Source organism: Lepidochelys kempii, chromosome 10 (genome assembly GCF_965140285.1).
Source record: "Lepidochelys kempii isolate rLepKem1 chromosome 10, rLepKem1.hap1, whole genome shotgun sequence".
Lineage (NCBI taxonomy): Eukaryota > Metazoa > Chordata > Testudines > Cheloniidae > Lepidochelys > Lepidochelys kempii.
In genome coordinates, this window is record NC_136389.1 from 52,056,663 (window position 1) to 52,080,297 (window position 23,635).

The following is a 23,635-nucleotide window of genomic DNA, read 5'->3' on the forward strand; positions in this document are numbered from 1 at the left end:
GTAAACGTCAGCCTGGACCAGTCAACACAAGAGATCCACTTCCTGGACACTACGGTGCTAATAAGCGATGGTCACATAAACACCACCCTATACTGGAAACCTACTGACCGCTATTCCTACCTACATGCCTCCAGCTTTCATCCAGACCACACCACACGATCCATTGTCTACAGCCAAGCTCTACAATACAACCGCATTTGCTCTAACCCCTCAGACAGAGATAAACACCTACAAGATCTCTATCAAGCATTCTTACGACTACAATACCCACCTGTTGAAGTGAAGAAACAGATTGACAGAGCCAGAAGAGTACCCAGAAGTCACCTACTACAGGACAGGCCCAACAAAGAAAATGACAGAACGCCACTAGCCATCACCTTCAGTCCCCAACTAAAACCTCTCGAACGCATCATCAAGGATCTACAACCTATCTTAAAGGACGACCCATCACTCTCCCAGACCCTGGGGGAAAGGCCAGTCATTGCTTACAGACAGCCCCCCAACCTGAAGCAAATACTCACCAGCAACCACACACCACACAACAGAACCGCTAACCCAGGAACCTATCCTTGCAACAAAGCCCGTTGCCAACTGTGTCCACATATCTATTCAGGGGACATCATCATAGGGCCTAATCACATCAGCCACACAATCAGAGACTCGTTCACCTGCACATCTACCAATGTGATATATGCCCTCATGTGCCAGCAATGCTCCTCCGCCGTGTACATTGGTCAAACTGGACAGTCTCTATGTAAAAAAATAAATGGACACAAATCAGACGTCAAGAATTATAACATTCATAAACCAGTTGGAGAACACTTCAATCTCTTGGGTCACTCGATTACAGACCTAAAAGTTGCAATTCTTCAACAAAAAAACTTCAAAAACAGACTCCAAAGAGAGACTGCTGAATTGGAATTAATTTGCAAACTGGATACAATTAACTTAGGCTTGAATAGAGACTGGGAGTGAATGTGTCATTACACAAAGTAAAACTATTCCCTCCCCACCCCACGTTCCTCAGACATTCTTGTCAACTGCTGGAAATGCTTGATTATCACTACAAAAGGTCCCCTCCCGGTGTGTCCCCCCCCCCCCCCCCCCCGCTCTCCTGCTGGTAATAGCTCACCTTAAGTGATCACTCTCGTTACAGTGTGTATGGTAACACCCATTGTTTCATGTTTTCTATGTATATAAATCTCGCCACTGTATTTTCCACTGAGTGCAGCCAATAAAGTGAGCTGTAGCTCACGAAAGCTTATGCTCAAATAAATTTGTTCATCTCTAAGGTGCCCCAAGTACTCCTTTTCTTTTTGCAAATACAGACTAACATGGCTGCTACTCTGAAACCTGAGAAAGCACCGAATCAAAATGTTTGGCTACTGATTTTATTGCTTTAGCTCTTCACCTTGAAAGCTCTTTACATTGTAAGCCCTTCAGGGTAGGAATTAGTCTCTTTTCTATTTGTACAGCACCCAGCATCATGGGTCCCCAGTCCTGACTGGGGCCTTAAAGTGCTACCTTAATATAAATAATTACAACTAATAATATTTTCTTTTAACTATTGGACTTAGTTGTGAGATTAAATGTAAATTTTACAATCTATGTTGCCAGATTTGCATACTTGCTGCAGATAACACTCATAAGGCTTTTCAAAATTGATCCACGTGTTTTGCTTCGAGGTTCACATACATGTAAACTTAAAATGTTTGTACCATGCAGATACTCTAAATTCTGCTGCTTAACACCAATTCTAACTGGAGACTAGCGATGATGCAGACCACTGTTTAAGTAACAATGTGTAATTATGCTCTTTGTTGCATGACACAAACTCAAATACTCTCTGTGCAGTTCTGCGTGGGTTCAGTGTAGAAGATATGGAGGTGCTATGTAATCATTATATGAATAATGTCTGGGTCCTGGTCGGCAACATAAGGTTCTATATAGTTAGATTGGTTTAACAGAATTTCCCGTATGAATGTATTAGTCTAGCTTAATAGGGGGCTGTTGGAGAAACAAGCCGGGAAGCAATGCAATGGATCTAGCTAGGCCATACTCCAAAAATATTTATGGGGCAATTACAGGAAAATGGCCTACTTCCAGCCTCCAATCCGAAGTTACACTGTTGTTTTGCCAGTTCTGGACACTAACAGATCAAAGAGGTACAAAACAGTTTAAAACAGACACGTTCTCTGAGAAGAGACTGAGCAGCTTGTAAAGGAGTCATTCCCTGAAGCAGTGGGGAGAAAAGACTGGTGAGTTATGGGAAGAAACCATCACAGACTATAGCGGTCTTTGGGTGCCTGTAGGAAACTTAGACCTACCAGCATCCTGATGTGTCAGATGGGTAGGCACCTAGTAAACTAGACATGCACATAATCTGTTATTGTTTTAAGATCTTTTTCTCTGCAATTGTTTTGTTCTAAACAAATAATGCTCGGCTGTCTGATTACTGGATACCACCGCCAGTGTTCTTGGTGTTAACAGACCTGCAGCTATGAACTATAAATTAGGCCTGCTGAGGTAATCACAGTTAGCACCTGGGAATGGCAGTCCAAGGCCTGATCTGAGAGTGGGAGAATTGCATGACCCCACCACAAGAGCAGTGATTGCTTGAGGCCTGAGTGGGGGTGCACCTGCGCAGACCAGTAGGGGTCTGTAATGGTGACAATCAGTTCTAAATGCATACAGCACAATTAATGGAAATCAATTTTAGTAATCGGCCACTGGATTTAGCAATGAATAATTATATGCTTAATTTATTCAATTCATAGTCCCAGAGTAATTACAAATCTATCTGAAATTGAAGTAGGATTAAAGTTACAATTTTAGGCTAAGGACAATACCCATACCCTTTGCTGAAGCTATTGGAAAGGCAATTTCTTTCTTACAGGCTAACTCCAAAAGTGGAGACTTCCCTTTCTTCAGTGGCTGTGGGAAGGGGTTCTGTGCAGTTCAAATATTTTTCAGAATAAGTTTGTCTGTTACCTTAAATCCCTGCTCTACACATACCAAGTCATCGCAACGGTGAAGCTGGAGAAAAGTCCAGTCAAACATAATTCATTAATGAAGGCTCATTCTGTTGGATGTATATATGTTAGCTGGTTATGGGTTGGAATAGGGGCAGGGAAGGGTTGTTGTCAGGGTGGGAAGTTAATGCCTATCTGAGGCCACTTCGTTCATATGGTAATTCATAAAACTTCTACCAGGAAATTTTCTGGTTTGGAATAAATAGCTTTGCGATTGGCACAGAACAATGCTGTTTGGCCCTAGGAGGAGATATGAGGCCAGAGTCCTCTCACACGAACACCAGCATGACTCAAGATTGACTCTATTGACTTCAGTAGAATTCCTCTGGATTTATATTGCTGCAAAAGAAAAGAAAATCTGGCTCATAGCCACCTACAAGTTAGGTGCATAGTTTTATAACTGACTATTTCCTACATGTAGCAACTAAGGGTATAGCCAATCTGGTTTTGGCTTGATTCACACACTTTAACATGAAATAACTGCACAGCTGGTAACTTGCTCAGCTATCCGAGACTACATCAGAGAGCCAAACCACAATATTATCCAATTAACACATGCAATGCTCATGTTAAGCAAGTTAACTGCATAACTGCTGAAGAGTTTGCATAATGTTATATAGTAACAGTTAACAGATGATGTTTCATGTTGGATAGGAAAGTAGGGTAAGGTATGTAGCAAAACCCAGGGGAAACCTTAGTAAGTCAGGCTTCCATCAGAGAATTCCCAGTGCTCATCTGATGTTTTAGTGGAAAATTTGCAGATTGTTAAAGAGTGATCCATCAAGCAAGACCCAACCAAGCATCAGCTTCCAGAAAATTATTTTGTTTTTACTAATAATCTTTAATTGACAGGTACCTATACATGAGGTCTCTGGAAATCTTAGCAACAATAAACTGAACACACTATTTACACTAAATTCTTGATTCTTTTTTGAAAACAGTAAGCATATCAAAATTCAGTATTAGAGTTCTATGTTCCCAAATCACTGTGAACTGAGAGACTAAGTACGGTCACCCGTCATGCAGCTGTTCTCTCTTGCAAATTACTATGTGAGTGCCTGATCCTGAACCATTAGAATTTTTCCATCTACTTTGATGGTACAAAAGTGGATCCAAAACCTTTTTTGCAACTGTTTTAAAAAGTTATTGTAAAAAAATCAGAATATTTGTTAAACACAGGTATGTAGAGGACTTAATTTTAAATACCCTTCTCTTCCATGTCCTTTTTGTAGTTCTCCAATAAGCACAAATAACGGTGCTGTTGGTAGACCCCATTCCTCATTCTCTTGCAGCCTATTTATTTATATTTCCACACTGACAGCTTCAGTTTCATCATGTTAACATTTCTTGTTCAAAATATTTAACTTTACAAGGCAGTTCTAAAACTGTTCAATTTCTGATGAAAAAGAATCACAGGCCAGGTGTTTTAATGTAATTAAAGTACAATAAAGAAATTCAGAGTGAATTTTTATGCATGATTGATGTGCATGTAAGTGTGTTCACTTGGCCATTTCAAGTTTGGGCTGGGATTATTTTTAAATGACTTGGCCTCTCCATGATCAGTCTCAGGGTCAGTATGAGGCATAGACACCACAGGCCCATGCTGAAGGCAGTAGCTTCCTGCACTGTGTGATTTAATTTAAATAAAATAAAGTTTCTCGTCCTCATGGTCATAAAGGAAAGCTTGAAAATGTAATCCAGGGTAACTGATGCAGTGACATCTGCCTGAGTCTGCAGGCAGTGTGAAACAATAGCTCTTAAAGGGGTGAACTGTACCATGAGTCTCAATGGGAGTTAACCCCAAGAGTCACTGCTCTGGTTCCCACCAAATCCACCCCAGCAGAGGACTCTGTGTGACAGGAGAAGAGTACAGGGTGCCCATCACACCCACCCAAGCAGATACACCTTGATTACTGTGGCAGGTACTGGGGGGGCGGGGAGAACACCTGCTATTGACTCTGCCTCTCCCTGGAGGACAGGGGATCCCCGCCAATCATGGGTGAAAGAAAGCAGCACCATAACACTGCCTTTGCTTCTCTGAAAGGGGAGAGGGCCTCCTGCCACTGCTAAAGGGGAAGATGTTAGGAGGCCTTATGTTGTGGTGTCTAGGGCCCTGGATTGTTTTATGACAATAGAAATGCTACCATGAGCCAGAGGTGATAATACCGTTACTTCTCCCTCTTTGTAGCTACATATTGTACATTATAACTCTGACAAATACACCGATGTAACAGCAGCAATAGACAAATCAGATGGGCTAGCAGTTTTGGCTGTTCTCATTGAGGTAAGATGCATGCCTTGTGCTTTTTTCATATTTAATAATGCTATAATTAAAGTATCTGTAAACTTTAAGTACAATGAGATGACTGGGATTAACTTGGAGTTCATCAATATTGGCATGTCTGGATATGTGGTCTCTCTCTTCCACTCCACCTACACACACATGTATGGCCAGATTCTGCCCTCCATTATATTTCTGTTTACTAGGTGTATAGTGCAGGAGAAAAGATTTTGAGTATTCACTCGTTATTTTATTTTAAAATATATCAGGCATGTTCATATCCTTTTGAATTTGCTTTCCACAGACTAAGGAGCTGGTGAGTTTCTCACAAATGACAGTAGAAAGTGAAGATCAAGTCTGCACATTTGAATATTCCCAGATAGTAAAGGCAGTTGTATATGTAGCATGGAACACTGTTTAACACAGTAGGGGTCACCAGGCTGGCAGAACCCTGACACAGGTAATTAATTATAGAAGACTAAGGTGTAACCATACCCTTCACAACTAGTACTTCACAGGCACACAGTTCCTTTGTATCAATGAAGCTGGTGGTGAAGAAAAAATTATGAGACAAGTAAATTCAGTAAACCTTTCAACGCAGCAGGGGGACAGGTTTCCACACCTAACCCTGACACAGAGGCAATTAAATAACCCAGTCAGCAATCTGATGGAACCTCCTGTAACTCTGCCAGGCAAACATTTCCAATTACTTTGTGTAAATGTGACCAAAAAAGGCTAGCTATAAACTCAGCATTGAGCTAATGAACTTTACAGTAGAGCAGATTGGAAAATGTGTTTCCCCCCAAAAAACATTTTGACTTTTTGTCAACAAAATTGAAACCCCAAAAAGTTTCAGCTTTCCATCGAAAACCTGAAAGTGTTCAAGGAATGCAGACACTTTCTGAGAAAAGTTTTGTTTCTTTGAAAACCCAACTCTCTTAGAAGTCTTAGAAGTCTTCTGGTTTTTCTACAAAATGCTTATTATATAATGCTGATTAAAAATCAAATAAGGATATCTCCAAATTAAACATTATTTACTTATTTCCATCTGAGAATTTCAGAAACATCGTGGCTTTCAAAGTTGAACTTAGGACACAATTTTTTCTGGTTGCCAGATGAGTTGCTGAGAATCAGCTCCAAATTATTAAGAAAACAGGCATTGATTCAAAGCTATAGCAGCCAGTCTCTTATTGGATATTAGAGTTATGACTCTCACCACTGGTCCTGACCTTCTAACAGTATCATTCTTTATTTTGGATTGCAAGCAGCAGACTAACGGTTTCTGGTTGGCAACAGAAAGCCCAAAATATGCTACCTATGGTTATGACTAGAAACCCATGCATGATCTGAGAAACCTGTCAGCATAGAATTAGCATGTATAAAGTTCTTAAAGGAAACAGGCTTTCATTTCTTTGCACAGCAGGCTAGCCACTGAAAGGCTACATGTTTTTTCAAACACACACCATAAGGCGTGTTACAGAATAAAGAATGTAGGCTTCATCTAAAACCTTTCTGGTCTGAAGTCTTCTGCTCCATAACGCTGTTGTGCAGTAAGGGACCAATCCTGCAGTCCCTGTGAAGAAATCACTTCCACTGAAGCTAGTGGAAATTCTAACTATATAAAGGATTGCAAGACGAGACCCTATCAGGTAACATTTTATGAAGAACTGTGTGGAGTTTCAGCTAATGAGAGTTGTGCAGCTATATGCTTTGGAAATTTATCCTACAGTCAGATATTACTGGTTATTTAGTTTAAGACCACTGTTATTCATTGAGTCTAAGGCCAGAAGGGACTATTGGATCATCTAGTCTGACCTCCTGTTTGTCACAGGCCTTTAAATTTCACCTAGTTATTCAGTAAACATTATTATACAGATCATTTTAATTAACACATAATCATTGAACTGATTTAATGCAAAATATTTCTCCTTGAACATTTTAGTTATTTAAGGTTTTAACTTTGCAATTCATCATATTGCAAACAACTGATAAGTCATAATTATGACAATTTAATATTGTGTAGTGTGATAAAGAAATCAAATACCCCCAGGCTGCAGCTTATTATTTAAGAGTGTATTGAAATGGAGAAGAAGGATAGAACAGACTAAACAAAACAATCCCAGGGCACAGCCTTAATTTCTACATCAGTCTATGTTATTACATCAGTATTGGTGTTGTTGGGTGAAAAATTTCACTAAAAGATGACACTGTCAACCAAATGTTGAACACCAGTTGTCTGGAGAATTTAAGATTATGCACACAGAGCCCTGATTACTTGGACAGCTGTTAATCTATTTGTTACAGAAAGGCCCATTCAATCCATCCTATGAAAAGATCTTTGGTCATTTCCAGAACGTGAAATACAAAGGTGAGTAGCTGTTGTATGCAAAAGATCAATAGTGGCTGAGTGTATCAGAACCTTATCATTGGGATTCATGCAGGGCATGTCATGCTTTTGTCAAAACTGCTTCAGAACAGTTCCAAGTACAGTGCACTCCTCTTAAGGGGATCATACAGCTAGCTTTAGGTACACTTCTGTTCATTAGTATCACATGTTCCTAACCAGGTCGTATGACTTGCATGTGCTGTTCCTTTGGTTACTTGCTCCTCAATTTAGTATACAGATAGCTGATTTATGCAAATAATGATAATGATACTCACTCCCAGTAAGCAAATGGCCAGAACTCACAGGATTTTTTCCTCAGGTGTCTTTTAAAAAAAAAAAGGAGTTCGTGAATGCAATAAAATGCAGACAATGTTGACGAGATGTATAAAAACATGGTGTTGACAAGAAAATCTTCAGCGTAGTGGCAAACACACTCAAACCATTATGAACAGCAGACAGAGTATTTCAAACCCAGTCCTCTGTGGTTGGAGGTGTGAGTGCAGCATGGGTTGGTATATCCACGCTAGCTTTAATCAAGCTCGCACAGCTAAAAATAGCAGTGAAGATATGGCAGCATGAGCTTCAGCGCAGGTTAGCAACTTGAGTACATACTCAGGCTCCTTGGTGTACTTGTACAGCTTGGTGCTGAAGCCTGCACAAGTACGTCCTCTCTGCTATTTTTAGCTGCGCTAGTTAAAGTAAAGCTAGCATAGATACACCTATCTAAGCTGCAGTCACACCTGTGACTGCAGTGTAGACAAACCCTAAATGTCTAGTTTCAGAGTAGCAGCCGTGTTAGTCTATATCCACAAAAAGAACAGGAGTACTTGTGGCCCCTTAGAGACTAACAAATTTATCAGAGCAAAAGCTTTCATGGGCTACAGCCCACTTCATCGGATGTATAGAATGGAACATATAGTAAGAATATATATACACACACACATATATACAGAGGAGGTGGAAGTTGCCATACAAACTGTAAGGGGCTAATTAATTAAGATGAGCTATTATCAGCAGGAGAAGAAAAACTTTTGTGGTGATAATCAAGATGGCCCATTTAGACAGTTGACAAGAAGTTGTGATGTGTGAGGTCTAATATTGGGTAGTTGCCTGCACTGCTTATAAAGAAATTCATCCAGTAGTGCACCTGAGCAGGGTGCACTCAATAGTAAAGAGCAACTTTCCTCATTAATCACAACCCTGGTTTGATATCCAGGTGTAACATGTCAGACTTGTATAAGAACAAATTTAGAAGTGGTTTAATGAACTACATTTCTATATTAAATTGGGTCTAGCATCTATCAAAGTACACTTTTTCCTTTTTCATTGAGATCAAAATGCTTGCTGAAAACAAATTTGCCCTACTGGGACTCACCTGTGCAGAGATATACAGCAAACCAATGCAGTCCAGTAGAAAGTCATGATGATGCAAAGTAGACTAGCACTGAGAGAAGTGTGATGAAGAATATGGAATTAACATGGATTCTCTCTTTCAGACCAGGTAGCTCTAGTCCCAGGTTTTGACATCCAAGAACTGCTTCCTGACCAACTGGATGAGTATTATCGCTATGAAGGATCCCTGACAACTCCTCCTTGTTACCCTAGTGTTCTCTGGACAGTTTTCCGACACCCAGTAAAAGTTTCACAAGAACAGGCAAGTTTAAGTAAAACAGATATTTTCTTATTTAGCCTGTCATTGTAGCCTAAAGTCTGATATTAAATTAAATGCTAATAAATTAATCTGTTTGGTGTTTATTAAGGAATGTTAAATTTGTATTCTCATTTCCTGGATTTCAAATAGGAAGTTTTCCATAAGGTCTCATAAAACTAAAAGATGTGATTACTAACATTATTCTTGGAGTGGGGAAAAAATTATTTAATCTCTTTGATCGATCATACTTCGTTTGCAATTGACATGCAAAGGCCATGGGACTGGATGGCTCTTTAATTCAGAACAACACATTATGGTCCAAATTTTCAGTCCCTCCTTAACAGAATCTTTATTTTTCTGCCCACAATTTTGTGAATAAAAAATAACTGGTGGTGCAGTTTAAGGTCACTTGAACTTCCAAGTACCTGACTGCCCCTGAAAATTAGATACAGGACACCTTAATTCTGTCTGCTAACCATCATAGGTGAAAAGTTTCACGCACAGTTAAACAGGCACAGAGAGATTTGTGTTTGAAACTTGTTGTCAATCTGTATTCTTCCTTTGCTTCAGCACTTGCTGTCTTCATGCAAGTATCTTTCACAAATTGCCAGGCCAATCCTATGTAACAGTAACATCTAGATAGGAACAACTTCTAGCTTTGATTTTGGTTTCATAAAACCAAAGCCTAACTGGTGAAGGGTTATTTGGCAAAACCAAAGCTACCTTGGTTTTTACCAACCTCTGTCTTCATGTGCATCTCTTAGAAACTAATTAAGTTTTTTCCTCCTCTCAGGTGGTCAGCTGATAAACTAGTAGGAAAAGAACAGAAATATGTTCTATACTGAGTTATATAACCCCCAAACACCAGCTTCTTCTGACCCACATCAGGTGGAAAGAGCTTAGCTAGCAACTTACAAATAAGAAATCCAAACTGTTTTATCACAGAAATCTATGATCAAGTTAGCAGCTGCACTCCTTTTGGTGAGCATTCATTTCTATGACACTCACCATTGCATGTGCATTCCTTACGTTACCAAAATATCCAGCTTATTAAGATTACTTCTATTACTTGCTTCAGACTTGGACTGTTTGCACTAATATTTCAACCACCCAATCGTGGAAGGAAACTTTCCCTCAATAATAATTCTTCTACGCTAGTCCTTTTATTAACTTAAAATCAGATCCACTCATGTGTTACCTATTCTAATCCAGGTCAGACAGCAGGAATGTCTGGGGACTTTTTTGGGGGGTTCTGCATACACAGATATTTGTTTGCTGTGTTTTGAGGTTTAAGAAAAACAAGCAGAGAACAAGTCTACAAACACTCATGAAACAAGGGCTTCCTCTTCCCCATTTTCCTGACAGCTAAATATCAATTATTAGGGTTACTCTAACATAATTAAATTAAGTTCATATATGGACATGGAGAAACAGCTTTTTAGACAATTGACGTCAAACTGTTTGCACACCAAATTATATTTGACATAAGTGCTGGAACTAGAGGTGCTGCCAGTTGCATCCCCTGGCTTGAAATGATTTCCATCATATCCAGGGTTTACAGTTTGGTTCAATGGCTCTCAGCACCCCCATTATGAAAATTGTTCCAGCACCCCTGACATTTGGGCTTACATTTGGGCTTACACAGCACATTGCATTTGTAGCTACTGCATAACTGATCCCACCTCCTTCATGCATTTCCGTGTGTTGAAACAGTCCCTCATTGGATGGAACTGATTCTCAGTGTCATTTGAGCTAAGAAGATGTCTAAACATACCCACCTTGCTTTCTCTATATACTGGATGCTGAATTGTATGTTTTGTCCCTAGCTGCTGGCACTGGAAACAGCTCTGTACTGCACACAGCCCAATAACCCCACGCCCCTGGAAATGGTTAATAACTTCAGACACATTCAGGAGTTTGATGAAAGGCTGGTTTCTGTCTCCTTCCATCAAGGTAAGTAAAATAAATGCCTGTGTAAAGAAATGGTAAATAGTTATGCATGTGGATTTGGAATACTAGGTGCCTATAGCATTGCTTTCGTTTCTTCAGGCACAAAGAGATCAGTAGGAGTTTTCACACAGTATTGTTTCCCCTTACATTGCTGTCTCCCTTTTTCTCCTCTTACAGTTGCTTACATGAGCAATTGTATGAGAGTAAGGTGTATACAAAGTTCTATTTGTCACCCATTAGGATCAAGTGAGCAGATCCCACTCAGTCATTGTCCTTTGATCTTGGAGAGTAGAGTGAGGAAGATCAGGCAGGGGAAAGTGTATTGGGAGCCTCAGCCCTTCCTGTCATGTTCAATGGGAAAATAACTTTTTGTATTACTTACACTAGACAGTTTTTCTCTCTAATTTTAAATCTTTTAGTTCCAGTCACTGTTTTAAGTGGCATTATGATCACCTACACCCTCCAGTTCCATGTTGCCAAATTTTCCTCATTTTAACTAGCCTATGTAAGCTTTTATCAATTAACTGTAGCATACTCCATAACTGCACTGCAGTCCCACATCTCTGGACCCCAAACGTATTGTTTAAAAACTTCTGCTGAGGCTCCAATCCTGCTCCAATCAAAGTCAATTACAAAATGCCTGCTGACTTCAATAGAGACAGGATTGGGCCCTGGGGAAATTTCATGAGATATGCAATTTGATTTTAATACACAAAAGAAAGGGCAGAACTTTCCACGGCATGTTACAAATTGGAAATCTAGTAATGCAGAGAATAGTGGAAATGTATTCGTTTTTATAAGTATCTGATTAGAATGAGGCAGAATATGTTAACCTTTGGGGAAAAAACTACATACTTTTACATTTTGGATTGAAGAAAGGCCATTTTTTGATCCAGTCTTGAGGCCTAATCCTGCCAGCATGTATGAGAATAAAATTATTCCAATCCAGTGACCACTAAACTCAACAGGTGTCTTTCCATGGGCTCTGAATTAGACTGTAAGTGTTTGCAGGGTCAGGTACTTAGCTTGTGTGTTTTTAATTTAAAAAAACAAAACAAAAATTGCACCTTGACATTGGAAAGAGAGTTCAGCCACGGTGATGTCAAACTCAGCTGGTACATGATAATTATTGTGCTGACCACACTCTTAAAAGGAATCATAATTTTGCATTGCAGGGGGACTGTTTATGGGGAATTACAGAGGATGTCCTTGAGGAGTTTGACACCTAGAAGTAAAAATAACTCATAACAATGGATTGCACAATCCATTGTTATGGATATAAAATTAGCCATCTTATTAGGTTGAAGTCTAAAGATACAATTGGTTTAAAGAATTTATTATGTAGTGATACATAATGACAATTGTGTGTGAGGGGCTTTTGCATAAATGCCTACACCTTTGATGATGAGCTTTGCTGCATCTCAGTAAGGTTTACTTGGCTTATTTGTGCAAAATGAACTGTAATGACCAATGTTTTGCTCTGAAATCAGTCAAAACCATTAAGTGGGCTATCACTGAGTTGTACAAAGCCCTTGGAGTGCTGGCACATTCAATGTGTTGCTTTGGCAGATGGGTCTAAGTCAAATACTACACATCTTCAGACTGATGACTGAAGCTTAAAACAAATTAAGAATCCAATCCAGCCAAACAGTCAGTCTGCAGATTAATAAAGGCACATGTTAGTCTATCCATTACAAAATCTTAAGGCAACAGTATCTACTTGTTATTCCACTTTTTGTCAAATGAACAAAACACAGGCAGGAAATTGTGCCTCTCTCAGGAAATTGACCAGACTAGCTATCCTGGAATAAACTATTGTGCAATAGTATTCAGAGGGGAACTCTATTCTGGAATAAATCACTTTATTCAAGAATAATTAGTCCGCAATAACTATTCTGGTCAATTTCCCCCATGTAGACAAGCCCTTAGATAAACATACAACTACAAAACAGACATATGAAATTTAGAGATGGGCCCAAACAAATCCCAGATTAAAAACTCCCCCCAAATTGGGGGTAGTTTGGCTCCATATATGATCATATCTAGCCCCTTCCTCTAATGGGCTGCATCAAAACTCTGGCTCCAAAAACCATGGAGGTTTGGAAGGGTTTGGAATCCAAACCCAGATATGCATGAAAATTTGATCACTGGCCCTAACCTCTACAATGGGCTGAAGCAAAGCTCTAAACTTTGGGGTGTGTGAAATCCAGAGGAGGCTCCAGATTTCAGTGTTGTGGCTTGCACCCACTTCTACTAAGATGTACATACAAAACCTCTGTGAGCAACATCTTTATCCCTTTAATACACACTATACGGGAGTAAAACACAATCACAAAGACTTCTATTAAATGTGTAAATGCCTTGTTCTGAATGATTACATATAGCCTAGACAGTAATATTTTAAATAAATAGACATATCAATTTCCTTGCTCTTTAAGCACATTTTTTCTGATCAGTTCTAATATTCATTTAACTAGACATTCCTTTCTACTTATATTGGAGGGGGAAAAATCTACAATACAGAGCAGGCTGGATGTATTATAGTTAAATAGCAAAGCATGTCTTCCCAGTTTTGTGATATTTTCCACGAATATATTAAATTCCCACACCTTGTCTTCTCCAATGCTTCCGTGTCAAAGGCTACTTTGCTACTTACACTACTGTGTCTCCTGATTTCTAATTAATTAACCACGCTTGCTGGGAACTACAAAATAGTTGCCTCTCAGGGAAAGCCCTTATGGAGCAGATGCATTTGAAAAGGTCAGATTGGCATTTTGGCACTAATGGCAATTCAGGGAACTTTCAAACGTGCCTTTAAACTGAATCATGGATTTAATGTACCTCGGGTTCACTCAGGCCTCATTTCTGTGCATATAAAAGTCAACTATTTTCACTTGCAGCACTTGAGGAGGGACAGTAGTTTAAGAACAGATGCCTCACCTCCCTACATTTTTGGTTAAAGTATGAGTAAAATGTATCTAGAGTTAACAGACGTTAATGGTGAAGGGGAAGCAGTTTTTCACTTGATGAAAGAGGTCAGTATAACACTTTGCATTTAATTAGCACCTTTTACCCCAAGTTCTCAAGGCATTTCACAGCCCCCTGGCAGCATATTCATTATCTCCAATTTACAGATGGGGAAATTGAGAAACAGGAAGACTTTCTCAAAGTTTTACAAAAAGAAAAGGAGTACTTGTGGCACCTCAGAGACTAACAAATTTATTTAAGCATAAGCTTTCGTGAGCTACAGCTCACTTCAGCTTATGCTCAAATAAATTTGTTAGTCTCTAAGGTGCCACAAGTACTCCTTTTCTTTTTGCGAATACAGACTAACACGGCTGCTACTCTGAAACCTGTCGAAGTTTTACAGGAAGTCAGTTCCAGAGTGGGACAGAACCCAGGAGTATTGGCTCCCAGCCTTCTTTGAACTGTTAGATAACACACCTGCCCTGTCAAAATAAAATGCTCGATGACTGCACTTCTACAAATAAAACTTTCAAGACTCTTGAATCTAACTCAGTTAGTAGTTAACAACTAAAAAAAACCTGGCTTCTGCTTTTTCCCATCTTTATTAACAGAAGGGATAAAATATCTCAAACACTACAAACTTAAATCCCAATCTAAAACCCAAGTGCAAGTAAAAAAAAAAAAAAAAAAAAAAGCCCATACACAAATAAACCTAAATTACTGTAAGGACAGTTCTGTGATTTTGACTATAAAGAATGAGTCTGAAGTCCACCCAGTTTTAAGTGCCCAGCTTTAGAAATGGTGTCCATTTTATAGTCTTGAAGCTTTCAAATTCCACTCTACTGCGTGAGTTCTACCGAGTAACAGAGAGTTGCTGAAAGGGACATACTCTTCTACATAACAGATGGAATTTTAAGACTCCAGACAACTGGAAACGTATTTAGTATACCTGAAACATTTAGACCTTTTCTATAATGCCCTTATGTCACTGGGCATTAGACTTAGATTTACATTGTAAAAACACTTAAATCCAAATTGGCCTGACCGTTCCCCAAACCAATAAGGGGCTGTTTCCGATTTAAGTCAGTAGAGCTATGCTGATTAACACCACCTGAAAATCTGGCCCTAAATGTTTCTAATAGCTGGAATTCACAAAAAGCTAAGATGGCTAATTTTTCTGAAAGGTGAGGTTCATAATCTTCTTCATAGATAAAAACGTTAGGGTCTCCAGCTATTTTGAGACAATAGGGGGAATAGGGTGACTTTTCTCTTCTGTATTTTGTTTTTTTGCAATAGGTCAAAATATTTGTAAATACACTAAGGTTTGAACCATAATTTGTGTATCATATTTTGTTCATAATGGGAAAAATCAGGTATGAAACTTGAGTCTACATCACATGCAAAATGTTAACATATGGGCAAAATAACTTCAGCATTTAGTTGGCAGTATGAATATTGACATTAGTGAACCAATCTTCACCAACCTCACTATTTTGTTTGATCATTTACTCCACAGCCCATCAAATGTGTTGCAGTCAGAAGTACCCAAGCTGGAATTTCAAGGACTCCAAAGTTCTAGGGGTCTAGGGGATCCCAGGTTTCGGTTTGTCCAACTATAAAGATAGGGAAGTACTTGCTAGAGTCAGATCAGGGTTCAAATGTCTAGCACCCCGAAAATGAAGGGTTTTAGCCCAGGCCCATTTTTACTGTGAAACAAACAGCTGAGCAACATTCACTCACACCTCCACCAGGAAAGCAGAGGTGTGATTCACTGAGGCTACATCAAAAACTGCTTCCAGGCACAGGAAATTTTTTGAAGCTGCAGTCTTGAGAACTGGAACATTCTATAGCTATCCTGTATTAATTATCTGACTTACTGTACCATCCCTGCTTATGTACCTATATTTTTGTTCCCTTCTGCATGTTTTTTTTATTCATCCAAGTAAACCCTTCTCAAATTAAATTTGATTTGCTCCGGCTCAAAGAAAAACAACTAATTAGCAACTATAGGTAGAATCCTTCTCCTGGAAGACCCCTACTCATACTTTTTTCTCCTAGTCAAAATTCTCATTGCTTCCATCAGGGGATTCTACCCATGTAAGGGGAGCAGAGTACTGGAATCCGTCTCTGCTCTGCAGAATTGAGAGTAGGACTGTGCTCTTACTCTAAGCTTCTGCTTTGGAGCTTCATACCAGCCACAGTTTGTTCTGCTGGAAGCCTTGCAAACTGAGCACTGTATTTCTTAGAAGGACACTGTCAGTGTAAAAACCAAAAATGCACGGTTGTTTGAAAATGCTTTGCAAATTCTTACAAGTAACACATACTATTGCTATGACTGAAAGGGGAAAATATTTTAGTTTTATGTCATGCATTTGTACAGTCAGTTTCATTCTTTCATCCTCTATACCCCCTCACCCCCCCCCCCCAGTTTGTTGTTCTTCCACACAGACAAGAGGGAGAGAACTACTTTTTTGTTTTTAAATAGGAAATTGAGATTGTAAAACCACAAATAGGTAGGGAGCTGCCAGGGCACGTGCAAAACTTTTAACTCATGTTTATAAACTTACTAGGCTTCACTAGTCTTGATGGTGTCTCTTTAAGATGCAGACAATTTCCTAACTCACTGTCATGATGTTTTAAATATATGGGGTAAAATTCTGGTTCCATGAAGTCAGTGGGAACTTTGCCATTGACTTCAATGGGGCTAGGATTTCACCGAAGATTTTTAACTCCCAGGTGTGCAAAGTGCATTTTTCTCAGGTTTTTTTAGTTAATTTTTAAATGCAGTTTATTGTATCAAGAGATCATTGCACTATAGACCTTGCATTATCTCCAATTACAACAGTGGGTAGGGTGACCAGACAACAAATGTGAAAAATCGGGATGGGGGTGGGGGATAATAGGAACCTATATAAGAAAAAGGCCCAAAAATCGATGAGGAGGTGTCAATATCAATTTTTTGGGAGAGGACTACATCCACCCTGACTAAATTGGCCTTCAACATTGGTTCTCCACTTGTAAGGTAACACCCTTCTCTTCATGTGCCAATATATATTGATGCCTGTATCTGTAATTTTCACAGCATGCATCTGAAGAAGTGGGTGTTTTACTCATGAAAGCTTATGCCCACATAAATCTGTTAGTCTTTAAGGTGCCACTGGACTCCTCGTTGTTTTTGCGAATACAGACTAACACAGCTACCCCTCTGATAAATTGGAAATACTTTCTTATTTCATGTAAGCAAAGCCCTGAGTGCATTGGGAATAAATTACTTTAGTGACTATGTGCAATTCACAGACAAGAAACACTGGTCATCTCTAAATTTTTTGGCAGTTCTGCACCTTGACTTTTTTCATTGCATGCTATATAAAAGCTGTGATCAAAGCATCCCTTCCACTACTGAAAGTACACAATCATTCCTTATTTTTTTCAGTAGCTGCAGCAAGTATCTTGTTCAGGAAAAGCAGGATCTTTCTGCTGCATTAAAACTAAATTCCAAAGGCCTTTTTCAACTACTTTTCCTATTTCTTAGACTCTGTCCCCATATCTGATTAAATATTATTCTGTCCTCCTGTATACATGGTCTCCTTTGATTAAAGCCATGGAGTCACTACGGTATATAGCCACAGTAAAGTAAAGACCCATTTTTCCCTTTGTCAACTGAAGAACACAGGGATCTTCAATCCAGTCAAAGAGGCTCCTACTTCAGATTCCTTAGGACAGAAAAGTGGTAGTCAGTCTCTCTCATCTGCCTGATTTAATGTGCCTGACAGATACAGAACTGTTCAAAGAGACATGCTTCATGCCCATGTGCTATAGATTTAAATCAAACATACAAACACTGCCATGGGAATACTTGCTCTTAGATCCCTTGGAAGACTAGTCCACAGTCTAATGGAAGAGATGGAAGTCCAGTATTGATATATTTAAAACTGGAATAAACTCTAGCAGATATGCTGTAAGGGAAACCTTTACTGGCACGGGTGGACTGAATAAATTGGTAAATCAGTGCTTATTCTAAGCCCTTCCTGTCATGCAGCAATCCCTTCCTAAAGAGGCTTGCTATGGGCAGAGAGGGAAGTGGCTGGGGAAGAATAAAGGCCAAGCTTCCTAGTCATATAAACAACCTTATCCCACATTTGCTGAGGTTCACCAATGTATCAAATTTTTAGTTCAAGCCTCAATTAAGTAGGTGGAAATTAAACAAGACATGTAAGCCTATCTATGTTGGAATATATAGTGCAACAGTCTATCCAACGACACTCAGTTTCGCTGCTGCCTTTGAATTTGGGGTAGAATGAGGATTTTATACTATTCCCTTGACCATGTCACCATTAGCACTTTCACAGGCTAATGTTACAGAAGAGCAATATCCCAATACACTGCAATTATGATTACAAATACTCCAGTATTACAAAGCCCGCTTTACCCAAAATAGACAAGTAGTGACCAGTAAGTTTACCAGACCATCATAAATACTAAAACCAACCTCTCACAGATAGATCTAAGCCAGTGCTAGCTGTATATATAATACTATGAAGAAAACAAGTCAAATGCCTGCAAACAGAGGTCTACTATACAAGCTGTTTTACTCAAATGTCAGGAAGTAACTGTCCAAGTTTTGCACATATTGCCACCCCTCACTATTCGGCAACAAAGTAATTGTTCTAGAGTTTTAATCTGTGCCCTGCAGGGCAAACGTGCCTTTTAAAAAATTACTAAACTGTTAAAGAGAAGTAATTTGTGCATTTTATTGTATTTTTATATAATAAAGAGGTAAAGAGAAGGAAAAACTTTGATGTTTCCTTTACTTCAGTGTTAGGAATCCTGACTTCCCTCTCTTTTGGGGTGTGTGTGGGTGTCTTTCGAGGACCTGGCTCATTACTATACAGGAAACTGAGACATGAGATGCAACTCTGCCAGCCACCAATTGAGGGAATATTGAGTCTTAATCCTCAGCATTCCCTCTCCTCTTACTTGAGGGTTGGGAGAGATTAGCTCAGGTTTCAACTTCCTGTGACAGGTCAGATTTCTTTGATGTTATGCTGAACACAGGTAATTCTTGCCATCATAGGCCATTCTGCCTCCTTAGCTACTTCTGATGCTGTGCTATAATAGGACAAAGGAACTCGAAGTCAGACCAATGCACTTCCTACTGTCTCATGCTTCAGAAGATCAGATGATTAGCGGTAGCATACAATTGTATATAGTAGGAGTTTATGCCTTTTTCTTGAAGTTTCCAGAATTAGTCACTGTCAGACAATGAATAACTGGTGCGCTCCAGTATGTCTGTCTGTGATCCACTCCAAACCTCTGTTCTGGCCAAACAATGTGCAAAGATTTTAAGGTGTCTAGGAAGCAGCAATTGCAATACTAACTTTAAAATTTCTCAGATAGCAGTGCTTTAAGTGACAGGCAATCTGTAGGGTCTGTCTTAAAAGTCACACATTAAAAATGTCTACAAGACTAGTAGCCAAGCAGCACCATTTTACCAAGAAACAAAAAGTTATGAGGAAAATACCTGATCTATATTTCTTTAATACTCATTTCCAGTGTAACCTTAGTGATTAACCTTTCACTTTTTCCCTCCCTGCCCCCTTCATTTTGTCAAGATTCAGTACCTGGTGGACTGAGCACGGGTATGTTGTTGGATTGCTAACAGCATATATACACAACAGTGATCTTTGTGATTCAGATTGATTGAGCTTCTCTTTCTATGTCATTTTCCATTTCTGTCTTAAAGTGACCTTTCAATATCTAGTGTACCTTTTTGCTGTAAGTCCTGCCCTATGGTTAACACTAAATTATATTGAATTATAATACATGATTTAATTAACCTAAAACAAATCAAATAATATACTTTTTACCCATAATCTCCAAGTGCTTTACAAAATGGTGTAAGCATTGTTGTTACCATCTAACAGGGAACATGAAGTGACTTGCCCAAAAATCACACAGAGTCAGTGTCAAAGCCAGGAATAGAGTTTAGGTTTCCTGTCTCCCAGTCCATCCAAACAACCAAATAATTTAGCTCCTGTTTGTAAGCAACATTTCCTTTAAAGACATTCCGAATATGTACCCCACAGTACATCCTGCTGTTCTCACACCAGGAACAGTCTCTGGGGTTACTAGGACAATGAACCAAAAAACCAACAACCCTGCAAGAGCACTGTTAACATATGCATCTTTATGCCAGTTGAGAGCAGCATGATGCAGAGCTTTTTACAACCACTTCTGCTAAGAGCAGGAACAAACTTCATTTTGGAAGGTGGAAGAGATGGTGGGGAAGTGCATAGGGATGTGTTTTTATCAGGCAGCCACAGTAGAGCAAAACCTTATTGTGCACATCCATGACTCCAATAGCAGCAGGCCTACAGAGAAGCCTTTCTGACTTCCAGAGAGGCAAGAATAGAGACAGCCATCTCTTGTTGAGCATAAGGGATACAAGGTGGGATTATTGTGCTGTTTTCATGGAGTGCAGAAATGCATGTCAAGCCAGCGTTTGGCCCTTTGTTGATGATGATTAAACTCACCCCAATTATTTACAAATATCAAATCTGCAGAATCTCAAGCTTGAGAGGGATATCCAACACATCATCTCCGAAGTGCTTACAGACATGAACTAATGATACTTTTTAAATGTTATATTAATATAATGATTTAATCCTCCACCTCCTTTAACCTTTGTAGCAACACCTGAAAATAATATTCTCAATTACAAAACACACCACCTGCAGCAAGGACTACATTCAGCTGTGTTCTTTGGTCATGGAAAGAGAGCAGGAATTAGTTTGGCATTCTCTCTCATTTGGGTCTGATTCTTGAATTTTGCCTGTACTGAACAGAGATGTTAACTGACAGCAGGCATAAAGAACCCCGATCCTGTAAGCTGCTCCATGACTCCTGTGCCAATTGAGTGCTCCTTGGGGCTCTGGGTGAATATAGACGTATGCCTGTGTGGATCCGATTTCAGGATGGGGTCTTCAGATTTGCATCTTTTGAGAAGTCTACCTAGTAAAGGAATAAGTTTGCCATTTTACTTCCTTAAGTAACTTTGTACATGAAATAAAGAAAGAAAGAAAACAAACCTGTGCATTTTCCTCCTTTTCCTAGGTGTTGTACTTTCTGTTGTGTTAGCCAGTGTTCTTGGAGTTATCATCATGCTTGCAGTAGCCCTTTGGCTGCTTAGGAAGAAGAGGTAAGAGATTTTGCTGTCCCACCTTTGTTTGTTTAAACATGGTAAATATGTTGATTCTCCTCTATGACTAGTGGACCTAAGCAGATGAAACCCATTTCATAGAAAACAGAGAATAAATATGAACTCAAGCTGGTGTACCGGAGATGACTTTTGTCCCAATGTACCTGTCCCTCTACCCTAACCCCTACAGAGGTGCTCAGTTTTTTGCCAAAATACCTCAGCAATGCTCACATTAAACCCCCAGTCAAGGTTCCTTCCCCACTCTGAACTCTATGGTACAGATGTGGGACCTGCATGAAAAACCCCCTAAGCTTATTTTTACCAGCTTAGGTTAAAACTTCCCCAAGGTACAAACTATTTTACCTTTTGCCCTTGGACTTTATTGCTGCCACCACCAAGCGTCTAACAAATATATAACAGGGAAAGAGCCTGCTTGGAAACATCTTTCCCCCCAAAATCCTCCCAAACCCTACACCCCCTTTCCTGGGGAAGGCTTGATAAAAATCCTCACCAATTTGCATAGGTGAACACAGACCCAAACCCTTGGATCTTAAGAACAATGAAAAAGCAATCAGGTTCTTAAAAGAGAAATTTAAGTAAAGAAAAAGTAAAAGAATCACCTCTGTAAAATCAGGATGGTAAATACTTTACAGGGTAATTAGATTCAAAACATAGAGAATCCCTCTTGGCAAAACCTTAAGTTACAAAAAGACACAAAAACAGGAATATACATTCCATTCAGCACAGCTTATTTTATCAGCCATTTAAACAAAACAGAATCTAAACGCATATCTAGCTAGATTGCTTACTAAGTTCTAAGACTCCATTCCTTTTCTGTTCCCGGCAAAAGCATCACACAGACAGAGAGAACCTTTGCTTCTCCACCCTCCCCCACCCCCAGCTTTGAAAGTATCTTGTCTCCTCATTGGTCATTTTTGTCAGGTGCCAGCAAGGTTATCCTAGCTTCTTAACCCTTTACAGGTGAAAGGGTTTTTCCTCTGGCCAGGAGGGATTTAAAGTTGTTTACTCTTCCCTTTACATTTATGACAGCCCCAAAGATAAGGAGTTCAGAAATGAGGAAAAGTCTTGTAGCATGCATCTATGGAGAGTGGACTGAAATGCTTTCGGTCCTGGATAGCTCCAGGGAGCAGAGGCTAGGGAATGAGCTCCTACCTTTCTGGGGTGGACAGCTGGCTAGATGATGTGCTCTCTCCCAGCATTTGCCATCTCTCACCTCCCTCTATTTGTTCTTTCCCTGATCCCATTTCTGTTGCTTAAAATTTACCTGCTTTTAGCTGCTCTCTGAATCTGCTACTGTGCATATGCAGTTGGAAAGGAAGTCAGACTAGAAGAGAGTGGAGTTTTAGAATAAATCCCTACCACAGGAAGGGTTATGTCAATTAAGGGACAGAGTCCTATATGATATATATTGAGAGCACTTGGTTTTTATAGCTGTCATAAATATAAAGGGAAGGGTAAACCCCTTTGAAATCCCTCCTGGCCAGGGGAAAGCTCCTCTCACCTGTAAAGGGTTAAGAAGCTAAAGGTAACCTCGCTGGCACCTGACCAAAATGACCAATGAGGAGACAAGATACTTTCAAAAGCTGGGAGGAGGGAGAGAAACAAAGGGTCTGTGTGTCTGTCTATATGCTGGTCTTTACTGGGGATAGACCAGGAATGGAGTCTTAGAACTTTTAGTAAGTAATCTAGCTAGGTATGTGTTAGATTATGATTTCTTTAAATGGCTGAGAAAAGAATTGTGCTGAATAGAATAACTATTTCTGTCTGTGTATTTTTTTTGTAACTTAAGGTTTTGCCTAGAGGGGTTCTCTATGTTTTTGAATCTAATTACCCTGTAAGATATCTACCATCCTGATTTTACAGGGGGGATTTCTTTATTTCTATTTACTTCTATTTCTATTAAAAGTCTTCTTGTAAGAAAACTGAATGCTTTTTCATTGTTCTCAGATCCAAGGGTTTGGGTCTGTGGTCACCTATGCAAATTGGTGAGGCTTTTTATCCAACATTTCCCAGGAAAAGGGGAGTGCAAGTGTTGGGAGGATTGTTCATTGTTCTTAAGATCCAAGGGTCTGGGTCTGTAGTCACCTAGGCAAATTGGTGAGGCTTTTTACCAAACCTTGTCCAGGAAGTGGGGTGCAAGGTTTTGGGA

General features: G+C 39.5%; 2 protein-coding genes across 5 annotated transcripts in view; one reads left to right on the forward strand and one right to left on the reverse strand.

Moving 5' to 3' along the window:
- Positions 1-23,635, reverse strand: part of APH1B (aph-1B gamma-secretase subunit) — a 112,307-nt gene that overhangs the window by 53,683 nt on the left and 34,989 nt on the right. The window lies entirely within an intron of this gene.
- Positions 1-23,635, forward strand: part of CA12 (carbonic anhydrase 12) — a 44,385-nt gene that overhangs the window by 20,053 nt on the left and 697 nt on the right. The window contains exons 5-9 of the mRNA XM_073303582.2: positions 5,221-5,316; positions 7,618-7,681; positions 9,196-9,353; positions 11,177-11,303; positions 21,381-21,465. Coding sequence (XP_073159683.1) covers positions 5,221-5,316; positions 7,618-7,681; positions 9,196-9,353; positions 11,177-11,303; positions 21,381-21,465 — 530 coding nt within the window. The remainder of the gene's footprint in view (positions 1-5,220; positions 5,317-7,617; positions 7,682-9,195; positions 9,354-11,176; positions 11,304-21,380; positions 21,466-23,635) is intronic.